The sequence below is a fragment of the Lethenteron reissneri genome, chromosome 68 (assembly GCF_015708825.2).
Source record: "Lethenteron reissneri isolate LAM-NWPU_2019-01 chromosome 68, ASM1570882v1, whole genome shotgun sequence".
NCBI lineage: Eukaryota > Metazoa > Chordata > Hyperoartia > Petromyzontiformes > Petromyzontidae > Lethenteron > Lethenteron reissneri.
In genome coordinates, this window is record NC_083846.1 from 2,999,106 (window position 1) to 3,022,637 (window position 23,532).

At 52.9% G+C, this 23,532-nt stretch overlaps 2 protein-coding genes across 13 annotated transcripts in view; one reads left to right on the forward strand and one right to left on the reverse strand.

Annotated features, from left to right (window-relative positions):
- Nucleotides 1–14,541, forward strand: part of LOC133360332 (cold shock domain-containing protein E1-like) — a 49,293-nt gene extending 34,752 nt beyond the window's left edge. For all 12 annotated transcript variants that reach the window (XM_061578985.1, XM_061578987.1, XM_061578986.1 and 9 more), the window contains 8 exons: nt 2,624–2,737; nt 4,073–4,320; nt 5,334–5,446; nt 7,075–7,194; nt 8,712–8,902; nt 9,982–10,145; nt 11,085–11,217; nt 12,046–14,541. In XM_061578985.1, coding sequence (XP_061434969.1) covers nt 2,624–2,737; nt 4,073–4,320; nt 5,334–5,446; nt 7,075–7,194; nt 8,712–8,902; nt 9,982–10,145; nt 11,085–11,217; nt 12,046–12,093 — 1,131 coding nt within the window. In that variant the 3' untranslated portion in view covers nt 12,094–14,541. The remainder of the gene's footprint in view (nt 1–2,623; nt 2,738–4,072; nt 4,321–5,333; nt 5,447–7,074; nt 7,195–8,711; nt 8,903–9,981; nt 10,146–11,084; nt 11,218–12,045) is intronic.
- Nucleotides 1–23,532, reverse strand: part of LOC133360360 (troponin I, slow skeletal muscle-like) — a 277,194-nt gene that overhangs the window by 64,518 nt on the left and 189,144 nt on the right. The window lies entirely within an intron of this gene.

The window sequence follows — 23,532 nt, forward strand, 5'->3', positions numbered from 1 at the left end:
CTGCATCATCGCAACCGCTTGGGTCGTTCCTTTCCGCGCGCGTTCGTTCACCGCGGTTTCGCTCGTTGTCCTTCCACTTGTCCCCACTTGTTATCGTCGGTTACTATCATCCTCCTCTTCCTCTGTGTTTTCATCTACCACCGCTGCCTGCGTCAGTGCAGTGACTTTTTATTTTTCTTCTTCTCCCCTCCCACGCCGCGCACGCATGCGCACTCGCGCGCTTGTTTCGCCGCAGAAGAGGGAGCGGGTACGTCCGTGTTGGGCTGCACTTGCATGGTCCCCACCCACCCCCCCACCGCCCCCCGCTAACCCCATCCCCACTGCGGTGTTCCATCCTTGACTTGCGTTTCACTCTGAACGCCGCGCCACGCACGCAGAGCTCGCCTAAGCACGCTAACGATGATTACACTGGTCAACACACTTTTTCTGGCATAAGGTATTCCAACGGTTTTAAGGTAATTTTGGGGTGCTGATTCCAAATCTGGCATAAGTTTTTGTCTATCACATCAGGTTTTTGAGATATCAAATATTGCATTTTCAATAAAAACTGCAGAAGAAAAATATTAAATGAATGTGGATATCTACATACAATGATATTATAAACACACTATCCTAAAAATACAGCACGATATTTTAACACTAAAGCAAGTCACTGACTCGCAATAACTTGCAATCATAAGTGACAGAGTTAATTTCGGGTAAAATCAATGAAATTGGGGTATGCCGATAGCATAAAAATTATGTGATGGAGCAAATCTGAGATCAGATTTGGAATCAGCACCCTGAAATTAGTCTAAAACAGCTGCAAAAGTCCAGGCCAGAAAAAAAAATTTTTGTTGACCAGTGTAATTTTTCGGTTATGCATCAGACCCATGTGTTAAAAGCGAGCGGGCCCTTGCCAAGGATAGCATCTGGCAGCTCGCTAGCGCTGGTTCCTGACACTACTGACGAGATGACGGATGTCGAACACGGGACCCCCGCGGGGGCGGAGAGAGAGGGAGGGGTTAGAGAAATTAGCATGTCAATGAGTGGCACGTGCAAAAGCTTGAAAAAAGAGGAGACGGGGAGAGAGAGGCACTGAATTAAATAACCTAGCAAAATTTCGAAATGTCACGAAAGCTCCAAATTAAGTTTTCTTTCGGTAAAGTCACGTAGAAGGGAAATAATAAAATGATAAAAATATAAAACATCATGTGGGAAATCCACGGCAAGAAATGTTCTTGCCGTGGATTTCACACCCGATGATGATTGCTTGTGTTGCGGTCGAAACGTCGTGAGAATTTTTATAGTTTTATATTTTTATTATTTTATTATTTCCCTTCTACGTGACTTTACCGAAAGAACCAAGAATATGAATCCATGCAGTCTCCTGACCATTTTTTCAGGATGGGACCATGCTCCATTGACCCACCTCTATACCCGTTGGAGAGAGAGAGGTGGGGGGGGGGGCGATGCTTTGACAAAATGAATGCCCTGTAACAAGACATTTTGACTGCTTGGAATTGACCAGTGCTTTGCCCCAATTAGCGACTGCCTTCCCTGCGCTTGTGTTTATGCTGGTGCGCTGTGTTAAGCGTGCTCGCATGAAATAACACACGCGCGCGTGTGTGTGTGTGCACGCTTATGTGTGTGTGTGTTTATCCACCGCACCTTCTCATAACTTCACTGTGTTATTATTATTTACGTTTTAATTGTTAAAAATCCTGTTTCACGGTCTTTTCTTGCTGAACAGCCAAACTTTCCAAAGTCCATCTTGTATATATTTTTATTTTTTTAAACATGGTCAATAATTCCACGCGGTGACCAATCGGCCGTGCTGGAACTGCGGTGGCCTGTGGTCTCCATGAGTTGTCACTCCGCAGGCAATTGCCAGCCACACCGAACCGAATCTCTTCGGAAAACCTCACGCCCCCCCCCCCCCCCCCTTCACTGGGTAGTGTTAGCAGAACAACGGCTGTGAACCGCCGGGCTAAACGACATGAAGCTGGGAACATTTTCAAGTAGAGGTAAATCGATAGAGGGTATGGGCCCGGCGGTTTGTTTATTCTCGTCGCCCCCGATTGGAAAGGTCTCCCCGCCGGGGCGGTGTTTGTCCAAACTCTTTTTTGGCCTGCCGCCCGGCACCTCTCGACCGATGCAAATATTCCCACGGACCCCCCAAACGGACCCCAACCCACCCCGCGTGACAAAACGCATTAGCTCCTCTCTCTAAATACCAGAAATACAAAGTTATTCATATTACCGAAACAGAAACACTTTTGTTTTTTAATGCAGCTACGTGGTTTTTGTTGAGAAGGGGGGGCCCAGTTTGTGAAATTGCACGAGGTAGAATTCGGGATTTGGGTTTCCCAAAGAAGGTTCCGGCACATGGAGACCAGAACTTGGGAGGACATCGCGCCTGACAGCGCCGCGGTTACGACCCGAACTCGCATCGGAGCAGACAGAAAGAGAGAGCGAGAGAAAGGGAGAGTGACAGGAAGGGAGAGAGCGAGAGAGAGAGAGCGAGAGAGCAAGCCGCACGGCAGAACGGCCGTGACGTCGTCCGTCGTAACAGCAGTGGCGAGGAGGAGGGGTGGGCCTAGATTTGACCTGACTCTTGCGAGGCCTCTTCCCAACTGCGCAGGACCAGGAGCCGGGGATCATCGCTTACGAGGAGGAGGAGGAGGGTGAGAAGATGACCATCTCGTACCTGTGCAAGGACGTGGAGGGACGCGGAGCGCCCAAAGTCGGCGACAAGGTACGGCCTCATCTTCTTGATTCTTTCGGTAAAGTCACGTAGAAGGGAGGTAATAAAATAATAAAAATAAAACATAATAAAATAATTCTCAACGCAAGCAGCCGTCCTCAGGTGAAGAAAATGTCTTCACCTGAGGACGGCTGCTTGCGTTGTGGCCGAAACGTCGTGAGAATTATTTTATTATGTTTTATTTTTATTATTTTATTACTTCCCTTCTACGTGACTTTATCTTATGAGGTGAGGCCCACTGAGCTATATAGTTCTTCAGAAGCGACCTGGCCACAAATGATAGCTCAACGAAGTGGGTTATCACGACGTCGAAATTTATAACGGCCAAATAATCTAAAGGCACGTTGATTCTAAACGTGGGGGGAAAAAACCGCAGGACCCGGAGACAAATCCACGCGACCCACGGGGAGAATATACAAACTCAAAAAAATTAACCCGTAAAAACAAAGTTTTTCACTAGAAATCCTTTATATGCGTGGCGGCTAGAGTCCTCTCGTCCTCTGGCTTGAGATGGCTGCCACCTATGGGTCAGATGATTGCCTGCCACCATTAAGCAATTGGTAATTAAATATAATTTATTTTTTCCTAAAAAGTGTAAAATTTTGGAAAAAAATTTCACGAAAATAAATTGTCACGCACAACGAGTCTATGTGCAAAATGTCAGCTCGATTGGATCACGGGAAGTGGGTTAAAAAACGACCGAAAGATTTGCACGGTCGTAAGCGCGCAAGCAAGTGAACTTAATATAAAGGATTTAAAAATACAGCAGCAGCAGGCGTCAGGGTCGGGAACCCACGACCTCCTGTGTACCAGGCGTGGTAGTTAACATCTCCGAGCCACCGTGGGCTCCTACGGTGGCATCGCTTCACCTGGCAGGAAATCGACTGATGCTCCTGCTGTTGTGGAGTGACTCATGCAGCCAGCTATGGCTGGTTTGCCCATGTTTGTTGTAGTACATAGTTAGGCTGATGGCCTTAATCTAAGTTGCCTTGTGGTTGTTGTTGTTGCTTGACTTGCATCCCACTGGGATTTTTGCACATTTTTGTGTACGGTGCTTTTTCTGCAATATTTTACTGTCTTTTCTTGGATTTTCTGTTTGCACTCGGTCACATATTCACTTTATAATGTTTCTTGTTCATGTTTTTGTTTGTTGCGGTTGCACCCGATTCAAGAGCCGAATGGCTCACAGGGGCTATACCTAATAAATGAACTTGAACTTGACTTTGACCGATCATGACGACGATGACTACGACGACGATGTAATGATACGAAAGCTTTGCGCGTCCCTTGCCTGCCCCCCCCCCCCGCCTCTCTCGCTTCCACCAGGTGGAGTTCAGCATCGCGGAGGTGAAGAGGAGCGGGCAACGCAGCGCCGCCTGTGTCCGGGTGCTGAGCCGCCTCACCAGTGGCGGCTTGGGCAACAGCAGCAGCGGCGGCGCAGGTGTCACCATCTCCGGTGGCGGCGGCGGCGGTGGCGGTGGCAAGCGGCAGGTGGGCTTCATCGCCACGCTCAAGGACAACTTCGGCTTCATCGAGAACATCCAGCACAACGCCGAGATCTTCTTCCACTACAGGTGACGGGGGCCACGGGGCCGGGGGGGGGTTGGTCGCGGGGTCGCGGGGTCACGGGGGCACGGCCCACGGGAGGGACGGGTTCAAGTTCATGTATTAGGTATAGCCCTGTGAGCCATTCGGCTCTTGAATCGGGTGCAACCGCAACAAACAAAAAACAAAAACATGAACAAAAAAACTGCTTCAAGTGAATATGTGACTGAGTGCAAACAGAAAATACAAGAAAAGACGGCAAAATATTGCAGAAAAAAACACCGTACACCAACGCTGTGTGCAAAAATCCCAGTGGGATGCAAGTCAAACAACCAACAACAACCACAAGACAACTTCGATTAAGGCCATCAGTCTAACTATGTACTACAACAAACAAACATGGCCAAACCAACACACTTTTTGAAATCTTACCCGTGGGCCACGGAGGGCACGGGGGGACACAGGGTGGGTGCCCAAGTGGGCAAGTGAGACATGAGTGGCGGTGTAACACCGGTGGGGTGGGGTTCTTTGTGCGGCGATTGGTGGCTGGGCAGAGACCATCGAACTCTCGCTGCACTTGAGAGCCCGCTTTAATCACAACTCGGTCTAAAATGAGTCTACGGAGCGAATTACGACAACGCGGTTTCCAGAGACGCATTGTAACGTAAGAGTGGGGGGGCGGGGGGACCGCCTGCATATGTGTGCGCGTGTGTGTGCACGCGTGGGGAGAGCGGTAGTGCAATCGTTAGCCCTGCACGACGAACCCGGAGACCCGAGTTTGAATCCTGCTCAAAAGCCAACATCGGTGAAGATTATCTGAACCTACGTCGGCTCGGCCTTTTAAACGAGTGCCTGGTGCGGTGTGTATCAAACATCATCACCGGGGAGACAAAGGTGGCCGGGCGTGTTGCTGACCACCCCCATCCCCTGTTGTGTACCGTATTGGCCTTCGTAGCTGCTGCTCGGTCTGCTAACAGCACTCTGGCCCCAACGTTCCGTTGAGCCTATACGGGGGGGAATCTGTGTGCGTGTGCGTACACAGCGAGTACAACGGCGACGTGGACTTGCTGGAGGTGGGCGACGCCGTGGAGTACTCGCTGTCCAAGACCAAGGCGAACAAGACGAGCGCTGACAAGGTGTCCAAGATCACCAGCGGTGAGTCGCTCCGACCGGGGCGGCACGGGGTGGCTTGGCCTGGTTGGACGTGGCCTAGCACAGCGTGGCGTCACGCAGCCCGGCGTAGCGTTGCTCAGCATGGCTTGGCCTGGTTGGACGTGGCCTAGCACAGCGTAGCGTCACGCAGCCCGGCGTAGCGTTGCTCAGCATCGCTCGGCGAGACACGGCGTGGCCTGGCGCAGAATGGCATCGTGTGACACACTATCTTAGGATTTTTGGGTAAAGTCACGTAGGTAAAAAACCAAAAAACTGAAATTATAAAAGTAATAATAGAAATAAAATATCGATTTAAGCTTTCGTGACTGCAGGGATTCATCTTCTTGGTTCTTTCGGTAAAGTCACGTAGAAGGGAAGTAATAAAATAATAAAAATAAAACATAATAAAATAATTCTCACGACGTTTCGGCCACAACGCAAGTAGCCATCCTCAGACCTGGTTTTCACCTGAGGACGGCTGCTTGCGTTGTGGCCGAAACGTCGTGAGAATAATTTTATTATGTTTTATTTTTATTATTTTATTACTTCCCTTCTACGTGACTTTACCGAAAGAACCAAGAAGAGAAATAAAATAATAAATCACGACGTTTCGGGGGAAACACAAGTCTCTCCGCCGTCAGGTGGGACTGTCACAGCTAGATTTACTGTATGAAGTGAGGCAAAACATTTCAAGATACAAGTTCTTAAATACAAGTTAAGGGGGGGGAGGAGGGGGGGAGGAGCTTATCTGAGTGTGGTAGCCAATGAATGGAACGTATTGGGGGGGAGGGGGGGCTATAAGAGAACAACAGGTCACATGCTAAAGGTGCACATGTTGTTTTAGCCAAAGTTGGTGGCCATCCAAATACAAAAAAGGAGAGTGTAACACACATTAAAACAATTCATAATCAACGTTTTTGGGTTAGATCGCGTTATTTATAAATGTGTCGTAACCCTCCACCACCCGACACGGCCAATCAGCAAAAAAGTGTCACGTTGACAAAAGACAAATAGTTCACTGCTTTAGCCCACCGGTGTGTTGAAGAGTAAAACCACAACATTTACAATTTTTGGCTCCGCGTGATGCGGTGTGGTCTGACATGGCCTGGAATGGCCTGGCACGGCATGAAAAAGTATGACTTGGCATGGCAGAGCGTGGCTCGGCATGACATGACCGTGGCCTGGCACGGCGTTAAACTGCATGGCCCGGCTGTAGTGGGACGTGCCTTTGTCCACTCGTGAAGGTGGGCGGTTGGGGCAGCGTTTTTTTTACGATGGTTTATATGTATGTTGAACATCTTTCGCTCAACGTACGTAGCCAACCGTGCTAATCGGAGGTGCGGGGGGTGTGACAACAGTTCTAATGAAATGAGTTTATCAATCTAGATGATGATGGTGATGATGATTTAAAAGTGCATAGCTGCCCAGTGGCTTCCTAATATCGGAAGGCAAGAGCTTTCCAGAGGGCCGCGGAAGCGCACCTTGAAGCGCCGCGCGACGCGGCGAAGACCGACCCGTCCTTTGTTCGACGGCTTTACCGAAAGCTCGCCGTCTGAAAAGCACGCGGGTTCGTGAAAAAGACACGTGTCCGGGATGTCTGTGGGCCCCCATCTCCCTCCCTCCCCACGCAGGAAACGTACCCAAGGACGACGTGCAGCCGACGATTTACCTGGGCAAGGTGGCCCGGCCTCTCCGCAGCGTCGATCCCCAGCAGGCCGAATACCAGGGGCTGGTGGAGGTCACCGAGGACTGTGCGTACCTTTCACCCCCCCCCCCCTCCCCCACCTAGCTGAACATGCCGACCTGCGATCGCACGGACCTTGACGGCCATCGCGATTTATTTTTTTGTAGAGTCTCCTTTTAAGCGAGCGATTCTGGGGAATCGCTTTTCACAAAGCTGGACTATTTTTTTTATTTCGCCCGGTGGTGTAAGGCCCTCCCACCGAAACTGCGTAGCTCTTTTTCAGAAGCGACCCGGCCACACATGATCACGTGGAAATGTGTAGCAGCCATATACTCCAAACGCGTGACATCGATTGCCAATGTTGGATGTAAAAACCGCAGGACCCGGGGAAAAATCCTCACGTTCCGCAGGGAAAACATGCAAACTTCAAATATACCGGGGGTCAGGGTTGTGATTGAACCCACGACCTCCTGTATACCAGGCGAGGTAGTTAACATCTCCTCGCCACTGTGGTACGCCACTTTTCACGTGATGCCAAGTCAACCTTGTGCCCCGCACAGGGAGAGCTGCCAATGGGGGTGTGTCCGAGGCTAGACCACGTAACGGCAATCATCGCCTCCTTACTGACAAACTCATGCCCGCTCGGGGGCCAGTTGCCCTGTCAACCTTTTGCCGCACAGGAAGGGCTGCCACTGTGGGGGTGTTCTTCTAGACCAGGGGTGGGGAACGTCCGGCCCAAATCATTTGGTGTGGCCCTGCCAAGGCAACCGCAGGCGGGACTCGAAATTCAACAAATCTAGGAGCAAACCTGGAAAAGCAGTTGCGAAGTAGCAACATCATCAATACCATACTCTTTGGTTTTTTCGGTAAAGTCATGTAGGAAAAAAAATTTAATTAAAATTAATAAAAGTAATAATAGAAATAAAATAAAATAATAAATTATTTTTCTATTATTATTTTATTTCTATTACTTTTATTAATTAAATTTTTTACCTACGTGACTTTACCGAAAAAACCTAAGAGTATGAATCCTTGCAGTCACGAAAGCTTCAAATCTAGAATCATCAATACCAGCTAACATCACACGCCTCGCCAAAGTTAATTGAATGTTTGGCCAAATATAACAGTAAAGTCACGTAGGTAAAAAATGAAATAAAAATTAATAAAAATAAAACAATAAAATCACGACGTTTCGGAGGCAACACAAGTCTCCGTCATCAGGTGGGACCGTCACAGCCAGATTAGCTGCATTTTATTTTTATTAATTTTAATTTCATTTTTTACCTACATGGTGACTTTACCGAAAGAACTAAGAGTATGAATCCTTGCAGTCACGAAAGCTTAAAATCTAGAACAAATATAACAGGCTAATTTTTAAGTTGATGATTTTGTATGGCCCGCGAATGATGTTATAAATACACAAATGGTCCTTGGCAGAAAAAAGTTTCCCCGCCCCTGTTCTAGACAAATCAAATCGGGTGCGCTGGGCGGGAGGTGTGCGATGGAATAGCATACCCTGTTGGAAAGCAAGCTAGAATCTTGCCGCTCTTGCGAGCGATCGATCGACTCGCGTATTTGTTGCAGGTGCCCTGAAGGGCGACACTTTCCCGTACGGCGTGGTGGGGCTGGCAAGCCGCTGCGAGTACCTGCAGAAGGGCGAGAACGTCAAGTTCCAGCTGTGCACCGTCACGGCCACTGGGGGGGCGCTCATGGCCTGCAACATCACGCCCATGCGCAAGCTCGAGAGGGCCTACATCGACTCAGTCAAGAGTGAGGTAAGTGGGACTCCGCTATCCTTCGCGTTATTGCATGGAGTGTGGGGGTCCGTGGTTCCAGACCGGGTGTCCGCCCCAGTTAATACTGCGGGCGTGGCGTTAATTAACTACTGCTTCCAACTACTCTTTGGTTCTTTCGGTAAAATCATGTGTAAAGATAAAATAATAAATGAAATAATAGCATACGATGTTTCGATTGCAACACAAGCAATCATCAGGTATAAATGAAATGGCAACAAAAATCTAACCAGAAAACTATAGACAGACATATAAGCAGACAGATATCACCAAGATACATAGAGAGAGAGCAACACATAGGCACAGAGAGGGAGATCGTCTCTGTGGTGAGGCCTTCCAAACTATGTTTTTATTTAACAGGTAAGGCCCCCCTGCTGAGCTCTGTAGCTCGGTTTTTTTGACAGACACTGACCCACCTGGGCCACGAATTATGGCTCAACGATGAAGCGGCATCATCCCGTGGACATTCACGGCGGCCAAATACGATTCGTAAATTCTTGCCGATTTGTCGACACCCAAAACACAAGCTTTGGGGGCAAGGCAGCATTCCCAGAACCACCCCACGTTTTAGCTGATGTACGCGTGCAAAGGCGGCACGCACCTTGGGGGTGGGGGGGTCAGACATTTGTGACGATGTGTGACGAGGTGGGGGGGGGGGGGGGTTTGAGAAATGTGACGTCACTCAAAATACGCAACTTTATAAATAAATATAGACAACACGTTCTACTTAATCAAATAGACTTTTTAATAAATGTTTTCTCCTACAACATAGTTTAAAGCGATTTGAAGCATTTTTTTTTTGGGGGGGGGGTGGGTAGAGCTTTGTGACATCATATTTCAGGGTCTGACTTTTTGTGACGCCGTGTAACCCTTACACTTGTCTCCTTTATATTTAGCGACTTTTGTTTGGTACGGTTTGTCGATGTCACCCGCCGACCCCGTACTCCGACCGAACGCACGTCACCCATCGACGACACTCCTCCTCCGGGATAAATCGGAATCAGACTCCGATTCTGATCGCTGTGCATTTTTTCTTTCCTCCGTGTCCGGCACGCGCTCAGTTCGGCTTCATCGCGTACGAGGTCGGCGACAGCAAGAAGCTCTTCTTCCACGTGAGCGAGGTGCTGGACGGCCTCGAGCTGATGCCCAACGACGAGGTGGAGTTCCACGTCGTCTTCAACCCGCGCACCAGCAAGAGCAGTGCCTGCAACGTGCGCCGCATCGGGTACGCCGACACGCTTGCGCGCGCCTCGGCCGCTAAGCTTTCGCGCACTCCCATTGACGTGACGAAATCGTCGCCGCGATGACGAGTCTGCTTCTCGTTCGTCCCTTTGGCACGTACGGTGCCAAAGAAGGTCAACATTTTATACATACATAGACTCGCACGGAGATCCATAGACTCGCACGGAGAACCATAGACTCGCACGGAGACTTATAGACTCGCACGGAGACTTAGACTCGCACGGAGACCCATAGACTCACACGGAGACCCATAGACTCGCACGGAGACCCATAGACTCACACGGAGACCCATAGACTCACACGGAGACCCATAGACTCGCACAGAGACCCATAGACTCGCACGGAGACCCATAGACTCGCACGGAGACCCATAGACTCACACAGAGACCCATAGACTCACACAGCGACCCATTAATTCACACGGAGACCCATAGACCCACACGGAGACCCATAGACTCGCACGGAGACACAGAGTTTGTTATCCTTCCTCCGCACCTCTCATTAGCACGGCTAGTTACGTACGACTGATGTGGACTTAGAGCAACAGCTATGATTTTACTCGCTGTAGTGGTCGAGCCAGATGATTGCATCAGGAGTAGCAGAGTGTTGTGACGCCCCCGCCCCCCTCTCCGTGTTTGTGACTCGCTCACCGAGTCGACGTCATGACGTGTCCACGGTTCTATTCTGGCACTGCGCGGAGAGTTTGTCAATTTCCCGTTTGTGCATCTACATCATCATCATTGTCCAGTTTAATCGCATCTGAGAAGAGGGCGATCAAGTGAGAGACGCCAGACCCCAGGGGTTTGAAAGTACACCCTCTGATCGACTCGCCTACCCCTCTGCCACCTGCCCCCTCCCTGCCCCTCTGCCAACTTCCTGCCCGCCCCTGCCCCGCCCCCCTTGTCGGCCCCCCGACACGCAGCGAGGCGTCGAAGATGACTCCGTCCCCGCGGCCAGAGCGTCTGGTGAGCCGTCTCAAGAGCCTCACCCTGGACGACAACAGCGCCCCGCGCCTCACCGTCACGCGACAGCCTCGCGGCCCAGACAGCACCAAGGTGAGGAGGAGGAGGGGGGCCCAGGTGTTTGAATAACAAACACAACAATAACAATAAAACTCGTTTGTTCTTTCGGTAAAGTCACGTAGTTAGAAATAAAATGAAACAAATGACGACTTTCGATTTAAAGCTTTCGTGACTGCAGGGATTCATCTTCTTGGTTCTTTCGGTAAAGTCACGTAGAAGGGAAGTAATTAAATAATAAAAATTAAACATAATAAAATAATTCTCACGACGTTTCGGCCACAACGCAAGCAGCCGTCCGCAGGTGAAGAACAGGTCTGTCGGAAAGACAGCGTCTGAATGAACATTCGCCGATGATGACGAAAGACCTGTTCTTCACCTGAGGACGGCTGCTTGCGTTGTGGCCGAAACGTCGTGAGAATTGTATTTTATTATGTTTTATTTTTATTATTTTATTATTTCCCTTCTACGTGACTTTACCGAAAGAACCAAGAACACTTGATGAATGTTTTAAACGTGAGAGGAAACCGGAGCGTGCGAGGGGGGGCAACGCTCTATCCCAAACAGACGTAACAGATGGTGATTAGTCCGCTTGTTTTTTTTCCCCAACCTGCCTTTTAATTCTTAAACTCAGAATTTACAACCGTCCTCACGGCAATTGTGTCACACGCCTGCCGGCCGCCGTCGCAGATTGGCGCGCGATGCCAGCGGCGACCGCCGTCACGTTCCGTTCAGTTTCGTCCGGCCACATCTACCGGTCGCGCTCCTGGCCTCCGATTGCGTCCGACCGCCCGTGACCTCTCCCCCCGTGTGTGTGTGCGTGTGTGTGCGCGTGCGTGTGTGTGCGTGTGTGTGCGTGCGCAGGGCTTCACCGTGGAGCGAGTGCTGCGTCAGGTCGGGGTGGCCGAGTAAAGTGGTGCCGGGCGAGCGAGGAGCGGCGGCGGCGGCGTAGACTCGCGACGCGTCGGGGGGGGTGGGACAGCCGCCGCGTGTCTGACCCCCGTGTGTCCGACCCCCGTCGTCGGCGCCGGCGCATGCCGCCGCTACCGCTCAACCGCACGCTCAGCCACGGCTCTGCCGGGCCCCTGCCGCCCCCCCGTGTTTATAACGCAGCCGGCCCCACGCGCCACGTGCTCATCAGCTCTCTCTCTCTCGTTGCCCCGTCAGCTGCAATAGGCCACCCGTGCCGCATCGCACCACTCCCGACCACCATCCTCCTCAACCCCCCTCCCCTACGGCATTGTCACCCTGCCCAGCTCGCCCAGCTCCATCCGGTCACCTTTGCCTTGCCTGACCCCCCTCCCGCATGTCCCTGGGCCCTCAGTGGTCTGTCTGTCTCTCTGCCTGTGCGTGCGAGGATGTGTGTGTGTGTGTGCCTTCATGCGTCCGTGCGCGTGTGTGTCCATGTTTCTCTGTGTGGCTATCCACGTAGGTGGTATCTGTGTGCCGTTTTTCGGCTTGTGTGTCAGTGTGGTTTCAGATGTGTGACCTTGTGTGTGTGCGCGCGCGCGCATCTGCTTTTTTGTGTCGGGAGGTGTTTGCGTGCGTGTGTGTCAGTGGTGGGCAGCGGTTAGCGCAACGCTGCGCTACGAACCCGGCGACCCGCTCTCACGGCCACCAACATCGGTGACGATTATCTGAACCGATCCTGGTCCTCCCCTTGGTCGACTCGGCCTCAAATGAGTACCTGGGTGCGGTGTGTAGTAAACATCGCCACTGGGGAGACAAAGCGTGGCCTCAACATCGTACTGGCCACCCTGGACCCCCCCCCCCCCTCCTGTGCTGTGCCGGCCTTCAATAGGTGCTGCTGCTACTCCGCTAACAGCGCCTGCCCTGTAGAGTCTGTGTGTGGTGGGGGCGAGGATCTGTGTGGTGCGTGTGTGTGTGCACCTGCCTGAGTGTGTGTGTGGTATCCGGGTGCACGTGTGTGTCGCCATCATCAGCTCGGAGAAGATTTGCCGCTGCTTTGTTTATTTTTGGTTTGCCGCCGAACGGCACTGGAGGAGGGAGGGGGGGGGGGGTGGGATGCGGGGGAGAGGGGCGAGTTCAACGACGTCAACTTTGGGGTTTGTTTTTTTTTCTCCAATTTTTCAAAAAATCTTGCTCGTTTTATTTCAAGATGGGAAATTGCACACATCCTTACCCCGCCTCCCCCTACCACCCTCCCTCCCCACCTTTTTCATTTTCCATTCCTTCACCCCCCCCCTCCCCCCCCCCCCAAACTGATCATCAGCCTTTTGAGATGTTGCTTGTAATCGCGCGCCTTGTCCCTTTGAATTTTTTTTGTGTTAAGGCGGTAAACCTTGGAAGCGATAATTTTACCAAAAAAAAAATTAATAACTGAAGATATTGGGTGGGGAGAGAAAATGCGTCGCCCGCCCGCCATCTATTTTGTATTTCATTTTTCTCCAAAAGTTTAGTTTGGTGTTAAAGCGTGGCACCGTATATACAAGCCCCCGGGAATCGACGGGGGAATTTCATCCGGGGCGTGAAAGAACTCCGGGATCGTTGGAGATTCCCCGTGCCGGGAAAAATGTTTTTGGGATCGTTGGAGATTCCCCACGCCGGGGAAAACGCATTCTGGAATTGCGTGGGATTCTGGAGAGAAAACGAGTCTGGAATCGTTGGCATTCCAGAAAGGAAACAAGTCCTGAATCGTTGGGATTCTGATGCGGGAAGGGAGGGAGTGGGGGGTGGGGGCATACGGGAATCGCTTTGATTCCGGAGAGAAAAGAAGAAGTCGAGAATCGTTGAGGTTCCGGTGAGCGAAACAAGTCGGGGATTGTTGGGATTCCCGGGCGGGGAAAAGAGTGTTCCGGAGATGGATTTGGGATTCTGGGGCGGGGAAGAGAACCGGATGGGGGGGGGGGGGGGGTGATCCGTTGGGATTCCGGGGCGAGGAGTTCTCCGGCCCAGGGCGTGTCGTGAGAGCGCGTGTACGTGTGCCTAGATGCTCGAGCATTTCACCGTGGAAATCATTGGCAAGTCGCAAGCGTTGCTCCGTCCGCCCCCTCTCTGCCTCTCTCTCTCTCGCGTAACGACACGAGCACTTGGGGTGTTCCTCCTGATTTTGCGCTTGGTCGGAGCCGGGAGCGGGGAAGAGGACGGAGGAGAGGGAGACGCGCGGGGGTTACGGAATAATAAAATAAAAAAAATTGCCTGATTAACGAATAAAATGAAAACTCCAAAAAAAAAGATATATAACAACATCGACGAAAAATAACACGGAAACAGAATCGCCGAGGACATTTTTTTTTTCGTTTGAAAAGCTGTTCAAAGTTTGTAAAGCAGTACACAACCGAAGCAGTTAAAATGAAATGCAAAAATAAAGTAATACCTAATAAAGTGTGCAACGTCTAATTCCCGCCGCTGCTGCGTCGTCGGTTCCACGTCCACGGAGGAGCGGAAGGGCGTCGGTGAGGGGTCGGTGAGGGGTCGGTGAGGGGTCGGTGAGGGGTCGGTGAGGGGTCGGTGAGGGGTCGGTGAGGGGTCGGTGAGGCGTCGGTGAGGGGTCGGTGAGGGGTCGGTGAGGGGTCGGTGAGGGGTCGGTGAGGGGTCGGTGAGGGGTCGGTGAGGCGTCGGTGAGGGTCGGTGAGGGGTCGGTGAGGGGTCGGTGAGGGGTCGGTGAGGGGTCGGTGAGGGGTCGGTGAGGGGTCGGTGAGGGGTCGGTGAGGGGTCGGTGAGGGGTCGGTGAGGGGTCGGTGAGGGGTCGGTGAGGGGTCGGTGAGGGGTCGGTGAGGGGTCGGTGAGGGGTCGGTGAGGGGTCGGTGAGGGGTCGGTGAGGGGTCGGTGAGGGGTCGGTGAGGGGTCGGTGAGGGGTCGGTGAGGGGTCGGTGAGGGGTCGGTGAGGGGTCGGTGAGGCGTCGGTGAGGCGTCGGTGAGGGGTCGGTGAGGGGTCGGTGAGGGGTCGGTGAGGCGTCGGTGAGGGCGTCGGTGAGGCGTCGGTGAGGGGTCGGTGAGGGGTCGGTGAGGGGTCGGTGAGGGGTCGGTGAGGGGTCGGTGAGGGGTCGGTGAGGCGTCGGTGAGGGGTCGGTGAGGGGTCGGTGAGGCGTCGGTGAGGGGTCGGTGAGGCGTCGCTGAGGGGTCGGTGAGGCGTCGGTGAGGGGTCGGTGAGGCGTCGGTGAGGGGTCGGTGAGGGCGTCGGTGAGGGCGTCGGTGAGGCCGTCGGTGAGGCCGTCGGTGAGGGCGTCGGTGAGGCCGTCGGTGAGGGCGTCGGTGAGGCCGTCGGTGAGGCCGTCGGTGAGGCCGTCGGTGAGGGCGTCGGTGAGGCCGTCGGTGAGGGCGTCGGTGAGGCCGTCGGTGAGGCGTCTAGGGCAGCAACGCCAGCAGCCACAGGCGCCAGCGGTCGATTGCTGGTGGCGTGTTGGGGGTGGGGGGGTTGGGGGAGGTGGGGGGGCCGTTCAGAGGACTCCGCGATCGGGAACTCAGCTCGCGCTCCTTGGCTGAGCCGGGCGCGTCGACGCGTCACACGGCAACCTCCGATTCGCCGTGGTCGGGCTACGTACGGTGCGAAAGAAGTTCAACTTGCATAGACTCGCACAGTGACCCGTAGACTCACACAGACCCATAGTTGACCTTCCCCAGCACCTCCAATTAGTCGGGGTTGGCTACGTGTGGTGCGAAAAAAGTTCAACATACACACTCGCACAGAGACCCATAGACTCGCACAGAGACCCACAGTTCCATAGACACCCATAGACTCCCACAGAGACCCATATACTCACACAGCCACCCACAGACTCCCACAGAGACCCATAGACTCCCAGACCCCCATAGACTCACACAGAGACCCATGGATTCCCAGAGACCCACAGACTCACACAGAGCCCCATAGACTCCCACAGACACCCACAGACTCCCACAGAGACCCATAGACTCACACAGAGACCCATAGACTCACACAGAGACCCATGGACTCCCAGAGACCCACAGACTCACACAGAGACCCACAGAGCCCCATAGACTCCCACAGACACCCACAGACTCCCACAGAGACCCATAGACTCCCAGACCCCCATAGACTCACACAGAGACCCATGGACTCCCAGAGACCCACAGAGCCCCATAGACTCACACAGCCACCCACAGACTCCCACAGAGACCCATAGACTCCCAGACCCCCATGGACTCCCACAGAGACCCATAGACTCGCACAGAGACCCATAGACTCTCACAGAGACCCACAGACTCCCAGACCCCCATAGACTCGCACATAAACCCATAGACTCCCACAGACACCCATGGACTCTCACAGACACCCATGGACTCCCACAGAGACCCACAGACTCCCACAGAGACCCATAGACTCCCAGACCCCCATAGACTCACACAGAAACCCATAGACTCTCACAGAGCCCCATAGACTCTCACGGAGACCCATAGACTCACACAGAGCCCCATAAACTCACACAGAGCCCCATAGACTCACACAGAGACCCATAGACTCTCACGGAGACCCATAGACTCCCACAGACACCCATAGACTCTCACAGACCCATAGACTCCCACAGACACCCACAGAGACCCATAGACTCCCACAGACACCCATAGACTCCCAGATCCCCATAGACTCACACAGACCCCCATAGACTCACACAGACCCCCATAGACTCCCACAGAAACCCATAGACTCACACAGACACCCATGGACTCCCACAGAGACCCATAGACTCCCACAGAGACCCATAGACTCCCAGACCCCCATAGACTCCCAGAGACCCACAGACTCCCACAGACACCCATGGACTCGCACAGAGACCCATAGACTCTCACAGAGACCCACAGACTCCCAAACCCCCATAGACTCACACATAAACCCATAGACTCGCACAGAGACCCATAGACTCCCAGAGACCCACAGACTCACACAGAAACCCATAGACTCACACAGCCACCCACAGAGACCCATAGACTCCCAGACCCCCATAGACTCCCATAGACTCCAACACATCCCCATAGACTCACACTGCGCGTCCCTCCCCAGCTGACGGCACCGTCCACAAAGGCCTCACGGCGTCCTCGTGACAAAACGCCACGGCAGAAGACCCCCCCCCCCCACCGCTACCCCCGTTGTGTCTTCGTGTGTCGAGATTGTGGTGGTCACCGCCGATCTTTGCGGAGAAATTCGTTGGTGGTGGTGGCGCGCGCGCAATTAAATCGTCTCGGGAACACGTTAGTCGGTAACACATTGTGGCCTCGGAAGGAATCAATGTGCGTACTTTTGAGCAGCCAAATGCGCTTTAAACGCACGCGTGTAGCCGGTGGTGGCTTACACGCGTGCGTGGCCTGTAACCCAGCGCGCTGGGGCGGTGGGAGAGTGTTGGTGGATCACGCGAATGTTGCCAAATTCCCGTTCCGTGGGGCGTCGGAGGAGGATCCATCCTGTGGCTTTCCAGGGGAACGCGACGGAGCCCCAAATGAGGACTAACCAGAGGTCGCAAACGGGTTTTGATTCATCTTCTTGGTTCTTTCGGTAAAGTTACGTAGAATGGAAATAATAAAAATAAAATATTAAAATAATTCTCACGACGGGTTTTGATTCCTTGCCCGTACCTGGCCGCACCACGGGTCGCAAACGGGTACCCGACCCCGTACCCGGCCGGGTAGGGTACGGGTATCGGGTACCTGATTGCGACCTCTGGGATGAAGCCATGTTGCAGGCGCGGGTGGGTTGATTCTAGGAACTTGAATTGTGAGAAGAGGCAAGACGTTGGGAAATGAGTGACAAACGGTTACTCACCAGTGACTCACGGCCTACCCGTACCCGGCCGCACCAGGGTCGCAAACGGCTACCCGTACCCGGCCGGGTACAGGTAGCCGGGTATCGGGTAGGGTACGGGTATCGGGTACCCGGTTGCGACCTCTGGGACTAACCTCTTCCACGTGTCCCACGCTGCTACTCCCGACGCTTGCGTGGACTTTCTCCAGCTGCGCTCTGGTTCCATCTCCACATGGTGACACTCTGTCGAGTAAATTGGCTGAACATCAATATATAGAGGGCGGCAGAGCTTGGGCAATTGTTAGCTGCGCCCTCTACAACCACTGATGAGAGATCTGTTACTGGTAGGAACCTCCTGGTTACACCAGCCCACAGGGGATTATTGTGTCCGTCCGTCCGTCGTGCATCCAAAATGGGAAGGGTGGGGCTGGGTGCAGAGGGGAGGGACTGGGTGGGGGTGGGCTGGGTGGGGGGTGGGGCTGGGTGGGGTGTGGGCCTGGGTGGGGAGGGGCTGGGTGGAGATGGTGGAGAGGGGCTGGGTGGAGAGGGGCTGGGTGGAGAGGGTGGGGAGGGGCTGGGTGGGGAGGGGCTGGGTGGAGAGGGTGGGGAGGGGCTGGGTGGGGGGTGGGGAGGGGCTGGGTGGGGGGTGGGGCTGGTCACCCCGTGGTGCCCTTATAAAACTCAACGTTTAACCTACTCACGCCGGCTTGTGCCCGCCCTCACAGTCGGGCATATTTGCGGAATACACCACGCCGCCGTTGACCCTGCAGGCCATTGACCGAGCAACCCAACGTTCCTACCAGCTCCCTCCGCAGGAATGTGTTTAAGTGAACTCCATTTGACTATCTCCACCACCACTGATAAGAAACCTGTTAAAGTAAGCTCCATTTGACTATCTCCACCATCAATGTTAAGAGGTATGTTTAAGTGATCTCCATTGGAATATCTCAACCATCACTAATAAGATATCTGTTTAAGCGAGCAATGTTGGACTATCTCCACCACCATCACTATGATAAGATGTCTGTTAAAGTGAGCTCCATTTAGCTATCTCCACCATCAACGTTTAGAGATATGTTCAAGTGAGAAATGTTGGACAATCAGCACCACCATCACTATGATAAGATGCATGTTAAAGTCCACTCCATTGAACTCTCCACCACTACCACCACCGCTGTCATACGATATCTATTAAAGTGAGAATCAATGGACTCTCTCCACCATCAAATCCGCTATCAAATTCAATCGCAATTTCCTTTTGTATCGTAAACGACCTTAACCCCTTAGGCCGACTCGAGACGAGGGATATTGCCGTAGAATTCGTACAATGGGCTGGGGGTCTTGAGAGGGCACTTTAATGGACTTCTATGAGAGTAAATGACCGTTGGTGGAATAAATAGGGCCCTTTGAATAGCCATCGGGAAACGTTTGGCTGATTTTGCCTCCTTAGCGTTGGACGGAGATTACCGTGGGTTTGTGAGTGGGGGTGTGTGTGTGGGGGGGTGAGTGGGTGTGTGTGTGTGAGAGTGGGTTTGTTAGTGGGTGTGAGAGTTTGTGGGTGACTGTGTGTGAGTGCGGATGAGAGTGGGTTCGTGAATGGGTGTGTGTGTGTGAGAGTGGGTGTGAGAGCGTGTGCGTGTGTGAGTGAGTGTGGGTGTGTGAGTGAGTGAGTGGTTGCGAGAGTGAGTGGGTGAGTGAGTGAGTGTATGAGTGAGTGGGTGTATGAGTCCGTGTGTGAGTGAGTGGGGGTGTGAGTGCATGAGTGGGTGAGTGTGTGAGTGGGTGTGTGAGTGAGTGGGTGAGTGAGTGGGTGTGTGAGTGAGTGAGTGGTTGTGAGAGTGAGTGGTTATGAGAGTGAGTGGGTGTGAGAGTGGATGAGTGAGTGGGTGTTAGAGTGAGTGAGTGTATGTGTGTGAGTGAGTGTGTGTGAGTGGGTGAGTGAGTGAGTGTGTGAGTGAGTGGGTGTATGAGTGAGTGGTAGTGTATGAGTGCGTGTGTGAGTGAGTGAGTGTGAGAGTGAGTGTGTGTGTGAGTGAGTGAGTGTGAGAGTGAGTGGGTGTGAGAGTCGGTGAGTGAGTGGGTGTTAGAGTGAGTGTATGTGTGTGAGTGAGTGTGTGAGTGGGTGGGTGTGTGAGTGAGTGGGTGAGTGAGTGGGTGTGTGAGTGAGTGAGTGGTTGTGAGAGTGAGTGGTTATGAGAGTGAGTGGGTGTGAGAGTGGGTGAGTGAGTGGGTGTTAGAGTGAGTGAGTGTATGTGTGTGAGTGAGTGTGTGTGAGTGGGTGAGTGAGTGGGTGTATGAGTGAGTGGTAGTGTATGAGTGCGTGTGTGAGTGAGTGAGTGTGAGAGTGACTGGGTGTGAGTGTGAGAGTGAGTGGGTGTGAGAGTCGGTGAGTGAGTGGGTGTTAGAGTGAGTGAGTGTATGTGTGTGAGTGAGTGTGTGAGTGGGTGTGTGAGTGAGTGGGTGAGTGAGTGAGTGTGTGAGTGAGTGGGTGTATGAGTGCGTGTGTGAGTGAGTGGGTGTGAGAGTGAGTGGGTGTGAGAGTGAGTGGGTGTGAGAGTGGGTGTGTGTGAGAGTGGGTGTGTGTGAGAGTGGGTGTGTGTGTGAGTGTATGAGTGAGTGGGTGTATGAGTGAGTGGGTGTGTGAGAGTGGGTGAGTGAGTGGGAGTGAGAGTGAGTGGGTGTGAGTGGGTGTGAGAGTGTGTGTGTGTGTGCGTGTTTGTGTGAGTGGGTGAGTGAGTGAGTGGGTTGTGGGGGGAGCAGTCGTGTAGAGGTTCAGAGTCGCTTCGCTACGAACATTGCGGACCCGGGTTACATTCCCGCCCACGGCCAACACCGGTGACGATTATCTGAACCGGTCTTGGGCCCTCCCCCAAGGTCGACTCAGCCTCAAATGAGTACCTGGTGTGGTGTGTAAACATGGCTACCCACCCCCTCGTGTGCCGTGCCGGCCTTCATAGGTGCTCGCTAACAGCACTTGCCCTAACAGTTTGTTAAGGCTTTATGGGCGGGGGGGTGGGTGTTTGCCTTTGTATGCCTCTGTGTGATATCCGTGTGTGTCTGTGTGTGTATCCGTGTGTGTCTGTGTGTATCTGTGTGTGTCTGTGTGTGTATCCGTGTGTGTCTGTGTGTATATCCTTGTGTGTCTGTGTGTACATCCGTGTGTGTCTGTGTGTGTATCCGTGTGTGTCTGTGTGTGTATCTGTGTGTGTATGTGTGTGTATCCGTGTGTGTCTGTGTGTGTATCTGTGTGTGTCTGTGTGTGTATCTGTGTGTGTCTGTGTGTACATCCGTGTGTGTCTGTGTGTGTATCTGTGTGTGTATCCGTGTGTATCTGTGTGTGTATCCGTGTGTGTCTGTGTGTATATCTGTGTGTGTCTGTGTGTATACCCGTGTGTGTGTGCCTCTGTGTGTGTATCCGTGTGTGTATGCCTCTGTGTGTATATCCGTGTGTGTCTGTGTGTATACCCGTGTGTGTGTATGCCTCTGTGTGTGTATCCGTGTGTGTGTGTGTATCCGTGTGTGTGTGTGTATACCCGTGTGTGTGTGCCTCTGTGTGTGTATCCGTGTGTGTATGCCTCTGTGTGTATATCCGTGTGTGTCTGTGTGTATACCCGTGTGTGTGTATGCCTCTGTGTGTATATTCGTGTGTGTCTGTGTGTATCCGTGTGTGTGTGTGTCTGTGTATACCCGTGTGTGTGTGTAGCAGGGAGGGGTGGGGGAGTAAGGCAGACGACTTGCGTGCTCACTGCTTGCTGTGCCGTTCGGCTTGCTCCGTTAGCCCGTGAAGGCGACCGCCAACCCCGCGTGAATAGGCGAGCGCCTTCTAATCCCCCAACTCCCCATTGACGCCGACACAGCCGCCGTCAGCGGCTGCTGATGAGAATGAGAGAATGAGACGTGGGGGGGGGGGGGTAGAGTGCTAAGGGGGGAGAGACACCCCAGGCGGCCCAGCTACGCCGATTAACTCACACAAGCTGGAGCAACGGACAGTCCCAGCGGGGACTCGCAGGGTAAGATTTGGTGTTCGAGGCTACTCACGTACACGCGCACACTTTTAGAGCCGTGTGGGGCCACGTGATCTTTCTCCTTGCTGGAGCTACGGACAGTCCCAGCGAGACTCCCAGAGCAAGATTTGGTGTTCGAGGCTACTCGTGTACACGTGCACAGCTTTAGAGCCGTGTGGGACCACGTGATCTCTGTCCTTGCTGGAGCTACGGACAGTCCCAGCGGGAACTCACAGGGCAAGATTTGGTGTTCGAGGCTACACGTGTACACGCGCACAGCTGTAGAGCCGTGTGGGGCTACGTGATCTCTCTCTCCTGGGCTAGAACGACGCACAATAACTCATACACCTCCACCCCCGTCTGTGTTTGTGTCGCCAAGTGCAAAGAAAGTAAAATGTGAGTTTAACACGACGGAGGTTTTCGCGATCGATATCGTCCATAATACAGGGGGGCTTTTGTTTGTTGGGGTGGTGGGTTAGATCGCGTTAATAGAAAAATGTGTCGTTCAACCCACCACCACCCGACACAGACAATTATTAAGGTTTGTCCCGTGAACAAGACGTGGTCACTTCGTTGAATAAAGGAGCACTAACATAATTAGTGAAAAGCAACACATGCCATTGTGCATACACATGAACGGTTTTTTGCGTGTGTGTGTGTGTGTGGTGTCGTCACCAGTTGTCTAGCATCACCATTATCACGCCGTGTTTACCCAGAAAAAAAAGTCTCAATGAGTTTCTATACTTTTCGTTTGTTGATTTCTCAGGAGCGTCCTCCCTCGGTATTCGCGGCAGGAGGCGATGACGCTGCTGCTGCTGCAGCTACGAACCCGGCGACCCGAGTTCGATTCCCGCTCACGGCCACCAACACCAGTGACGATTTATCTGAACCGGTTCAGGAGCCTTCCCTTACGTCGACTCAGTCTCAAATTGAGTACCCTGGTGCGGCTGTGTAGTAAACATCGCCACCGGGGAGACGGAGGCGGCCGGGCGTGGTGCTGGCCACCCACTCCCTCGTGTGCCGTTCCGGCCTTCATAGGTGATGCTCGCTTACAGCACTTGCCCCGACAGTCTGTTAAGGCTACACGGGGGATCTTTGTATTTTGTGTGTAGTAAACATCGCCACTGGGAAGACAAAGGCGGCCGGGCGTGGTGCTGGCCACCCACCCCCTCGTGTGCCGTTCCGGCCTTCATAGGTGCTGCTCGCTTACAGCACTTGCCCCGACAGTCTGTTAAGGCTACACGGGGGATCTTTGTCTTGATTCCCAACTGTGTTTCACTTTGTTATTTCCTCCGCGGTGATGAGCACGATTTGCTACGTACGGCGCGAAGGAAGTTCCACGTGCATGCGTACAACTGCGTACTCGTCAGGCAAGTGATTCTGATTGGGCATTTTTGTGTGTGCTCAGTATGATTTTATTTGTTTCAGCGATGGGAGGTGGCTGGAAAACGAATGCGGTGGCCCGTGCAGAGCAGGGAGAGATCACATAAACTCCAGTGACTCACACTCTGTAGAACAGGGGGAGATCATACAAACTCTACTCACTCATCCACTCTGTAGGACAGAGGGAGATCACACAAACTCCACTCACTCACTCACTCTGTAGAACAGAAGATCATACAAACTCCA